Source organism: Amblyomma maculatum, chromosome 11, assembly GCF_055883805.1.
Source record: "Amblyomma maculatum isolate TAMU_Amacu chromosome 11, ASM5588380v1, whole genome shotgun sequence".
Lineage (NCBI taxonomy): Eukaryota > Metazoa > Arthropoda > Arachnida > Ixodida > Ixodidae > Amblyomma > Amblyomma maculatum.
In genome coordinates, this window is record NC_139354.1 from 37,089,740 (window position 1) to 37,101,489 (window position 11,750).

General features: G+C 43.9%; 1 protein-coding gene across 1 annotated transcript in view; it reads right to left on the minus strand.

Annotated features, from left to right (window-relative positions):
- The window catches only part of LOC146173517 (thyrotropin-releasing hormone receptor-like), a 29,469-nt gene extending 22,088 nt beyond the window's left edge, over window positions 1-7,381 (minus strand). The window contains exon 1 of the mRNA XM_084585213.1: window positions 6,959-7,381. Within this exon, the coding sequence (XP_084441339.1) occupies window positions 6,959-7,381 (423 nt within the window). The remainder of the gene's footprint in view (window positions 1-6,958) is intronic.
- Window positions 7,382-11,750: the final 4,369 nt, after the last annotated feature.

The window sequence follows — 11,750 nt, forward strand, 5'->3', positions numbered from 1 at the left end:
CTCACGGCGGCCGGATGACGAGTAGCGCACGGGGGAAGACTGTGTACTGTCGCTCGAAGAGGTTGCCCGGGTTGCCAGATATTCTTCGATTTCTGGAGGGCGTTCGCCGACCCGGGGACGCGGGGAATCACGAGCAAAACCCCGAAGACCGAGTTCACGGTATGGACAACGACGGTACAAGTGGCCGGGTTCTCCGCAGTGGTAGCACAGCGGCCGTTGGCGAGGAGTGCGCCAGACGTCTGCCTTCCGAACCGGTTGCTGCATGACGGGGCTCTGCTGGGATGGCGGCTGGTAGGGAGGCTGGTAGGATAGTGGCTGAGGAGCGGACGGCTGCATGACGAGACTCTGCTGGGTTGGCGGCTGGTAGGAAGGTTGGTAGAGCGGTGACTGCAGAGTGGGCGGCGGCGGCCGTGCTTCGAAACGAAGCTGTTGCGCAGGAGGCACTGCAGGCCGACGAAGAGCCGCTGCGTAGTTCATAGAACGTGGCTCCAACAGTGACTCAGGCGGTGAAAATGTCTGGCGGAAAATGTCTTTGCAGTCTTCAAGGGCAAAATATACATTGCGCAGCTTCTGAGCAGGGCTCCACTGATTGAATTGCGCCACTCGCTCGAATTGGTCGATCCAGTCGTCGACATCTTCCGCAGTAGCGCCATGGAAACTGGGGGGCGTACGAGGCTGCTGAAGCAGCAACTGATGCTGACTTGCCTGTGCCATTACAGAAGTCTCGAACTGCTGGTCAGCTGGCGTCGGTTCAGGTAGAGGAGCGAATTCCGGCGCCAGACCTCGGAGGCGACGGCTGTAGCGATGAACGGGTGTCGACACGAGCGGAAGCCGGTTGGGACTCGTTGAGCGGCTGCGAGAGGCCCGAGACATGTAATTCAAGGCCTCACCTCCACCAGTGTCACGTAGCCGTTCAGGCCCGTAACCAGAAGGTCGGTTTTAATAGGGGGTTGACCTAGTAAGCACAGAAGAGCAGGTCCAAGAGAGCACTGAGTGACAGCAGCAGACTTCAGCTTCTTCTCGAACGCCACGGGGCCACTTCTTCGAGTCCGCGCACGAGACTCTCGATGAGCAGCCGCCTAGCGGCTGCTGTTGCACACGCTACAATATAAAAGTTGTAAGAGAGGGATGGGTGAAGTTAGTACAGTCACATCACGTCACAGTCATATCGCGTACGTAACGTAACAGCAAAATCATAGCCTTTCGATTAGGCCTGTGCTTTTCATAAAGCGGAGCAGTGCCTGAGAGGCCTTCACCGCAGACGATCGTCGTGGCCAGGGACCTAAAATCTTAATTTCAGTCAATGGGCGTCTATCTAGACGCTCCAACGCACGGCATAGACAATGTCTTTCCTCACTGTATATGGGGCACTAACAAAGAAGACGAGAAGATTGGTTATGAATTAATTAGCAAAGCGGAGGTTCCAGAACGAGGATCTTCGAGGGGAGCCGGAAAGGGCGGACACGCTCCCACACTGACACGTTAGAGAAGGGTTTACATCAGCAACAAATTTCCCCGAACGTATGCTAAGCCCTGTTCCACGATTATCACCTACTCAGTCGCACTGACCTTCAGCGACCTTGAGCCGCTTCGTAGCTGCGCTAGCTATATCATGTGACTACTCAGATCACTTGGCGCGGTGGTTCCGCCGGAGCAATCCCTACTGAGAACATTTTATGAGGCAATAACCTCACAACTTTTCACACAATCTTACTCAATTCACATAAGAAATCACATACAAGTCACGTATAATTGCCTAAGGTCTCATAGTTTCCTGTATATTATCATAACTTATGTAAGATATTTTATGACAATGATTCACACCGCATGAGAGTCTATGCGATTATATGAGATTTTATGAGGTTATTGCCCCGTTGAACTTTTGGTTTTTCAGTAGGGAAGCGCGCCCTGTCGCTGTCAGACCACGTGACGCGTCGTGCCGCAGCGTAAAGAGGAGCACGCCGCTCGTCTACGCAGTGTAAGCTTCAGCACAGATTCGAGCAAAGCTGGGCCAAATCGCAATTTTACGCAGAGGACTTGACAACAGTGTCTTCAGCAAGCGACATGTTTTCGCTTTGTATATCTCTAGTGAAAAACCCTATGAGTCACAATAACCTCATACAAATTCTCTACTAAACTCGTGCTAATCTCATACAAATCTCATTAATCTCATGCTATACTCATTCATCATATGAGAAATATGTGAGAATTAATGACATTTGTATGAGTTTAGTATGAGAAATCTGTATGAAGTTATTGTGACTCATACGGTGTTTTTCACTAGGGTTAAGTTTAAAGGAATGATAGCTTCAGGAATTTTCTTGAAATGTTTGCTCGCAGCAGCAAAGGCGCAGGCGTTGAGTGCATGCATACATCAAAATACAGTAAGTAAGTCTCGTCTTTAAAATATCATGCGGCAGCATGAATGGCTTTCTTAAGCGGCTCTCCTTGTGGATCTCTGTCATATACTACGCCACTGGCTAATCATTCATCCCTTTATACGGCTAAATTTTATCTTGGCTGAAGTACGATGTGTACGGAAATTGTGATCAGAAAACATCCTTCGCACTGAGCCTAAATAACAAAAAAACATTGTCACAACCGTTAATCGAACCCCCACCACCACTACGCATGCCGAGTTATTGTTTTTTTTTTTTTTTTTAGCGTGGTATTTACTAGGCCCGTTTAAATGCTGTAAAGAGCTGTATAGATTATTTGCAAAGTAATCAGCAACTATCCGCCGGACTGGCTGTCATTAGTAATCTGGACTTTCTCTGCCATTATTTTAGCGGAGTTGAGTTAAAACGTGTTTTCTTTGCGTGGTGTTGTATATTTTAATTGAACTTGCTCGGTTAAAGGCTGATTACTTTGTACTCCACGCCGAGTTTGCGACAAAGCGATCGTAATTCTCCTTGTCTAGCGTAAGGACCATAGTAGCGATGGCAATAAGGATGCAGTTAGTGATAATGATGATAAAAGCGATGACAATTCCTGTGCATTTAGTTAATAATGCCGATGATGGCGAATGTGCTAATGAAGATAGTAGAGATGAAAATAATAACACTGTTAGTGACAATGCTAATGATGGCAGAGACAACAATAACGGTATTTAGTTGATAATGATAATGATGATTAGCGATAGTAATGATGATAACGGTAGCGTATACAATAATGGCACATTTAGAAGATAAAAATAACTATGGTAGTAGCGATAGTGATGATGTTAAAGGTAGCGATGACAATGACGATGGAATTAATCAAAACAGCCCCTGTAATGCGCCTTTCGCCATTTGCGCTCTTAGGAAGTCTTAAGCGCTTTCATTTATCCCTGTTTTATCCCACAAATGCTCTTTAGCATACATTTTTAAGCTGCAACATTATACATGTGTAATGCCATCCGACACAGATATGAAGGCCGCTTTAACCGAGCCATGAGAACGGGCCTGCGTGGTCCTGCCTCGCCGTAAGGTTTCTAACTCGACGTTCGAGAATCCTGGAGGTTACGATTCACTCTCGCTCTCCAATCTCGAAGCAGCTGCCCTTTTTGCCACCTTCTGCCGTTTCCACCACGTCATGTGTTCTCGTGAAGTCACAGAACCCGATGGCCAATCAGCGCTCGACAATGCGTGGAGAAGCGTGACTGCAAATCTGCAGAAAACTGCGGCAGACATACACACAGCAGGCATCGCCGAGTGTGTTTTGCAAGCGTGAAGAATAAAGAAACAACGCTGGACTCGTTTTTCACGTCGTATTAATGTTACTCAAAACTCGGAATAAATATACGGACCCGACTGTATTTTACCCACGGAACAAAGAGGCCTTCAAGAAAAATAAAATACAGTGAATGACGAAATTGCGAAAATAATAACCTTACTTTGAAAAAAAAAATTATTCTGCTCAGCCTTTTTTACACATTTTAAATACGATGTTTTTAACTTGTAAAGAAACACTGCTTCCATATACTCCACATTCCAGATCATGACGAAGTTCACTAACAGCATACACACAAACAGATGCGACTAATGAGAATTAGGGTCGAATGAAAACCACTTATCGCAACGCACGTCTTACAGTGTATCGTCTTCAACACCGCCAAGCAATGCTGATGTGCATTTTCAAAACATTTGCCTACCAAATCTAACAGGAGAGATTTATACGTACGCGAACCAGCCACGAATAGCCGGCTGCAGTGGATGTTATATGCTCTGGTCGCAAATTCGCACACTGGACCTCAATATCGCTTATTGTTCCAGTTATAAGCGCCTCTACAACGTTTTCACGTCTGCTGTTGATAGCTTGGTGTCAAAGGCTGCTGATTTAAGCCACCGATTGTTGGAAGACTGCTTCGTTTTTCCGCTGACGACACCTATATACAGGGCGTGTTTACTTTTCGGAACCGGTTTTTGAAAGAAAATTTTGACATTATTTCCCTTTTGTTACGTTATGACAGGACAGACAATACAAGTATTCACTTTTCTTTTAGAAAAAAAAAATATTTTAAACTCAATTTTCTCTGTTTTCAAATCCACACCCGTAAAGCACGTTTATATTCCACAACATGGTGCCGTCCTTTCACACTACTAAAGTGGGCTTTAACGCTCCCGAATTCATTCAACACTACAAATTTACTGAAGCATACCCGAGCTTTTCTCATACCCGAGAATTTTCTCACCACCACACAAACAACTTCCTTCCTCGGACGCTATAGACTGGAGAAAAATACAAACAAACACATTCCCTAATCTTCACATTTTAAATAAGATAAGCCCAACAAAATACACGAATTACTGTCCTTGGTGCGGTGCAAGCCCCACACTCTATCAAATCTCTTGGGAATGCCAGGACAAGCCTGACCCAACGTTACTAGTGCCATGCCCCGACACACGAGCAGTGGGAGGCGGCCCTGACCAGCGACAACCTGGACCAGCAAGCCTGGATTATCCAGCTAGTCCGCAAGTCAGCTGCTGCCAGCGGAGCCCTGGACTAGGGGCACCGACCACCCAGCTCCTGCGAATTCTTACTGATTATCAATTAAAAGTTTTCTTTCTCTCTCTCTCTACCCGAGCTGGAATGCAGGAAGCAATCTCAACAGTTCGAGAGAAACTACACATTCTATAGGGATCAAGCAGCACTTGCGGTGCGAATATTTTACAAATAGAGGAAAAATGAAAGTGATATAGCTCGTGAAGCAGCAACAACATTTACATAAAATTGCGCTCCCGGGCACAATGAATGACGTCGATGAAAGCAAGCTCTGAGCATTCAGTTTTTCACAGTTCCGCAAAAGCACGCACTTTTTCTTTCCTGTCATTTCTAAGTCCCCATTTATGTTCCACAAAAGCATGCAGTTTTCCTTTTCTGTCATTTCTAAGTTCCCAATAGAAAAACTACGCTATGGGGATTTTTTTTTTAAGTATTCTGGGCGCAAAAGAGAGAAAATCGTAGAAAGTCTAGGAAACAAGTCTGCAAATAAGCCTGCCTTGTTTTACTGCGCCTATGTCCCAAATAAATATAACGCAACGTATACCTGCCACAGCGGCAATCCAGGTCTCCAGGCCAAGGAGGCAGTGAGCGAAATTGGAGCAGAGTTAGAGACTGTAACTAAGCTTTAGTATGAAAACGGATCATTGTGAAACTTTTTCGGATTCTTATCGCTCAAATGAGGATACGAGTGAATCTATTTTCTGGTCTATTTATTTTTTGCCTGAATATATGCCGCTTTTAACGGAACGGCTGTACAGCTATACTTCAGTTTTAGTTCCAGCGAGCTGGCACCACTAACAGTATATGTTGTAAATTTAGTGAAGAGTTGCGATTTTCTATTGCGCAATATATTTAGAGAAGCGCCTTGCACGTGCCTTTATTTGTTAGAAGATTTCGTAAGCGACTGTAAAGGCTGATATATGAAGCCAACGAAAAACTGCCATTTTATTTCAGACAAGTGAAATACGGAGATGAACCTAATGGTGCGCAAATTTGAAAGGTATAGGTTCCTAGTTATCCGGCGTTCTGACGGTAGGCATACGCCCCGAATCCTTAAATTAGCTCAAAAGAAACAAAGAAAGAAGAAAAGAAACACGAACGAAATGAAGGAAAGAGGGAAGCAAGAAAGCAAGCAAGCAAGGAAGAAAGAAAGATAGAAGGAAAGAAAGGAAGAAGGAAGGAAGGAAAGAATAAAGAAAGGAAAGAGAGAAAGGATGGATGAAAGAAAGGAAGGAAGGAGGGAGGGAAGAAAGAAAGGAAGGAAGAACGGAAGGAAGAAAGGCAAGAAAGGAAGGAAGGGAAGAATAAAAGGAAGGAAGGAAGGAAGGAAGGAAGGAAGGAAGGAAGGAAGGAAGGAAGGAAGGAAGGAAGGAAGGAAGGAAGGAAGGAAGGAAGGAAGGAAGGAAGGAAGGAAGGAAGGAAGGAAGGAAGGAAGGAAGGAAGGAAGGAAGGAAGGAAGGATGCAAAACCAAACAATAATAAAAAGCGGAAGTAAAGCTAGAAATAAAAAAGGCAATATTAAAGAATGGGGAATATTTCTTGTTTAAAGTGATTGCGAGGCAAATTTGCTCATGGCACAAACGGGGTTATATCAGGGCTTGCAGGGCGAAAGAATGCATATATAAAATGACCTCCCATATACTGATGTATGCATTCAGGGTGAAAATATTTTCTAACTATAGAAAGTAAGCTGCGCCTTCTTCATGCACGAAACGAATTACAGCAATCAGGTAAACTCAAATATTCCTATACATGTGGCGGTAATTTTTTTTATCAAGTTACAATTTAGTCTCTAGGGAGTCGCAAGCATCCTGCGTTATGGCTTACGGAGGCTGACAAATTCAGGGATAAGATTTCCTCGGCGCAAAAAAAAAAAAAAAGACATCCGAATGTGCGTGATACAAATTCGACAATTAAAACAAATGTTGGACTCAATACTAATCTGTTGTTGAACAACGTCCCAGTAGCTACTCACATTTATTCCGCGCTCGCTCAGCCAGGCGAAGGAGAGGACGATGAGGAATCCGGAGTCGGAAATGGCCAAAGCCCCCATGTAGAGGCTGGAAGTGCGACTCCTGAGTTTCGTAAAGAGGAATGTCACCAGGGAGAGGATGTTTCCGATGAGTCCCAGGTAGATGATCACAGGCATGTACACCGCATTAAGTCCGTCCAAAACTAGTATGGCCGCCGACGGCGAAGAAATGTTCGTGACGCGGTTGTGGCGTCTAGAAGACACCCCGCGCCGAAGGGATCCTTGTGTCGAGGTTTCAGCCAATATGTTGCTGGTCATGTTGGCGATGGACACGACAACAGCAGAAGCTAACTCGGCTGCGTGAAAAGCCTCAGCTCCATCTTCTTTGTTGCTGCCGAGGCCTTGGGGCACGTCTGTAGACACCATTGTTGCATCTATTCCCTACACTTGCTTAAAAACCTGTAAAAGAAGGAAAGCGATTGGGGCCCAGGCGAAAAAAACTACAAAAATGTTCTGCTGTTACGGCAGGATTTCTGTGTGGTTTTTGACGGGAAATTTGTTGTGGCAACAAAACATTCTGTAGTAACATCAGAAATTTCTGTAGTTACAGCAGAGAAGTGCTACAAAACTACAAACAACAAATTTAGTACAGAAAAACTACAGAAAAATCTGATGGTTAAAAGATTTAGAAAAGTGTTTGTAGGCGCTACCTTGCAGGTGCTTTTGAAGCGAAATCTTAACTACACCACATATAAGCCAAGTTCAATTTGAGTTCCCCCTTGACCTTCAACGATTCAGAAGTAACAGTGTGGCTGCATAGCTTAACCACGGCACCTATAATGGTGTACCACCACTTGAACTTTGACCTTCAAAATTTGACCCTTGGCCTTCACCTCTCTCGGCAGATACGGCACCACCTGTTCCCTCGTCTGCTTGACGGCGTCCTTGACTCCATAGTATAGCCAGTTTAGTCGCTACAAAACCATGTCTGCCTATGTCTTAGCCTAAGCATAACCAAAGCAAACCAAGCAAAATGACGATTTTGCTTCGCCTGTCTAGGTTTAGCAGAGTTCAACCTCAGACAACTTTTTTTCTGTCCGTCTTTGGGCGCTCAACTGTGGGACAGAAAACGCGTGATACCTGCCTTTTTGTATCACTTATGTATATTGTAAGTTCTAATGTGATGAATTTCAAGGACACTTATTTTTTCAAACCAGTATTTTAGTGCCAAACATCAAGCTTGACGATTAAAGAAAAATATGCGAGTTAAGCTGCGTAAGTACCCGATATTACTGTTCAGCGTAGAGCTGAGATTTCTCATTTGAAATTGTGAGAATTGTTATACATAGCACCATGCCCATGATTTCATCGATATTTATGAGCACCAGCTTTTTGGCAACATTGCTGCAGATATCTGAAAACATGAAATCTGAAAAATCTGAAATTTAGCACTCCAGCTCGAAGTCCACGTCTCAATCCTCTCCTGAACATTCGGCGTTCTGGCGAGGGGAATACAATTTTTGTGCATAAATTTATATGCATTTTATAGAATGTGTAGACCTCTATGTCTGCACTCCCTACAACTTGACATTTTCGGGTACCCTACAGTGGCCTCTACAAAGAAATAATTGTTGAGCGACCTGTAGTGAACTTTACGTCTACCCGTGTCTCCACCTTGAGCCAAGAGCATTAACGCAGGATAGGCCAATCAGTATCCAGGCCTTCTTACACGCTGTATCTGGTTTTCAGACGGTCACAACCATCTGCACGAAACTAGATTCACTGGCTCAACATTGCTAGTCAAAGCAAGCTCTCTACGAGCTGGATATGACAGGATCAGAACCAGAAGATTCAGATCCGTTTTTTTTTTTTTTGCATAACACTGTCATGCCAGTCATGAAGGAATAACTGATCCTCAGCCAAAAACATATCACTATGGTGGGACATATGCTATAGCCCGAACAGCTTGGTCTGTGTGTATGCATGTCGTTACTGTAGGAACGCGAACTATCGCGTGTCGCTAGGACGTGATACTTGGCACTACTCGGAGGCCCGCTTCACAGCTTCGCCTCTCTTTTTGTGTAAAGGCACCTCACTTTCCATTTGCGAGCGTAGCCCACTGGAAGTTTTTCCCCGGCGTCGTTGTCTGTAGTGAAAGCTACATTGGTCATGAACGAGGAGTTTCACGTGGTGGGAAGCACAGAGCCGTTGCCTGGCAACCGCCGCAGCTGACGGACGCCGCACGCTCGCCGCGCCATCTGGCAATCAAGAAGCAACCAGATGTAGTCTCGTCTTTCTCAAACTTGAGGCTGATAGTTGTGATGACGATAGGCTAGTTTAGCGGCGCATTTCGGGCTAGCGTGTACTCAGCATTGGGCAGGATTGAACTGGACTCAATTGGACTGTTTTGGATTAGACATGGTTTGGATTCAATTGGACAGAATTGGTCAAATTGTGTTTCACTGAAATTTCACTGATTGTAGCGGATTGGATTAGACTTGATTAGTTTAAGTTGGATTCGATTGCATTACACTGGATTGGATGGGATTATATTGGATTGGAGAGGAGAGGAGTAGGCAGGCCAGCGCCAGGCATACATGCTTTCGCTACGTATATCCTGGCCTAGCTCAGCTAAGCTACGGTAAATTTTTGTGCCGGCTCGCCTGCCGATTTTTGTCGTCTTTTTTGCGCTCAAAGAAGTCTTACTTTCCATTTATAAACAATGATTCGCTCATTTCCGCATCAACCTATCCCGGTACTTGGCCTCGCTAAATATCTTCCTCACAAACGTGCGTGGGTTTCACGCTCTGCATCAAGTTTTTACAGGCATAACTGTATCTAAAGCATGGTTTTGTAGATTTGCTCAGGAGAAGCAGAAGTCAGGTGCGCCCAGAGTCATCAGCGAATACTAAGCATGACTAACAAAGATCATGTGATGCAAACAAGCAGCATATACAGACTCGCGCACGTCAATATCTTCGCAGAAAGATCTGAGAGTTCCTAGCGGTAAGCGCGGTAGTGCGTTGGTTTGGGAATGCAAGTGCGGCACATTTTCAAAGATATTCCTCATTAGTGCTTTATCATTGATCGGTTCCCTATTCGCGGGGCCCTTCATTATCATGCTCTGAGCTGGTTAAAGGTGCCTGTTTGCGCGTTTCGAAAGCGCACGCTACTTCCAAGGAATAATTACAATCACGAAAGTAGTCCTGCCGCTTCGTAGTGTTGCCTTAAGGTTTAAGGGGGGGGGAGGGGGGGGGAACTTGAGGCACGTTGCAAATTACTGGGAACAACCCTACTGAAAAAATTGTATGAGGCAATAACCTCCCTTTTTCTCACACAATCTCATTCAATTCACATAAAAAATCATATACAAGTCGCATATAATTGCATAAGGTCTCTAGTTTCTTGCACATCATCATAAATTATGTACAATCTTTTACGATAATGATGTGCACCGTATGAGAGTCTATGCGATTAGATGAGATTTTATGAGGTTATTGCCTCGTACAACTTTTGGTTTTACAGTAGGGAAGCCAGCCCAAAAATCATCGGGTGCATGAATTTACAACTTTCTTCATCTAGAGTTGTTGTGTACATATGGATGTCAAATAATTCTACAGGGAAGATATCCTTCTCATGAGGATGATATCTTGCATTTCCCAACTGAAAAACGAAAGGTTCTACAGAGCAATAATCTCATCGAATAACACACTCTCCCATACGGTGGACATCATTATCATAAAATATCTTCCATAATTTATAATAATGTGCAAGAAACTATGAGATCTTACGCAATTCTATGCGACTTGTATGTGATTTTTTACGTGAATTGAGTGAGACTATGTGAGAAAATTTCAGGTTATTGCCTCATACAATTTTTTCAGTAGAGTTACTCCTTATATATGATTCAGTGCTGCAACTACAGCGCCTGGATCAAAGACCAGAAGCTGATTCATTTTTTTTTCCTCTCTTTGCTAAGAAGAGGAATGCTTTCAGAGAGGTTAGTCGCAGCGAAATTATTTTTGGAGCGCAGTTCAAGATGGAAATCTTCAGTAAAGAACCAATACAAAACATCGAACTACGCATTGGAGGCGAGACAGTATAAGGTGGTTCCTAAAATATTTCTATTTTGTTCCTGTCGCCTTTCCTTCATACTTAAAGCGATGGAGTTCCTGTCCCGGCCTGCCTTCTCAAATAACTTTCCGGTGCTTTGCAAACTTTATTCGTGATGAGTAGTGTGAGTGGAATGAAATATAAACCGGAATGCTTAACTGACCCTTATAGGACAATACGTTAGAATTTGAAGGAGTGCTACATTTGTAAGTTTATTTTATTCCAGCCCGACGCGCTGGTTGTCGTTCGTTGAATCCGCGACGTTAATCAAACATAGCTGCTTACCACCTCTACGGATTTCACGGCCTACCTTGTCCATGTTGTCGCCTATTTTCAAATCGCGTACGTGCTCATCGATCAAGTGCATATTCTTACTTGAAACTATCTTTTTTGTCTTTCTTTCGGTGCATTTTTCTCTACGATTTTTATTATTTTTCTTTTCATAGGTTTTCTTTTTATGGACAGAAATTTTTTTCTTCAACACGTGCCGAAATAATGAATCAAACGGCGCTACAGCTTAACTTTTTTTTTATAACTCTGTGTATGATAATAAATTTCTTTCCTGAACACGCGCTACAATAATCAATCAAACGTCGCTGCAGGTTCCGGAATTACTATAAAATAAAAAAGAAAATTCAAGTTCCGCTTTTATTATGAAGATGTGAGAGAATTGATTGCTCAT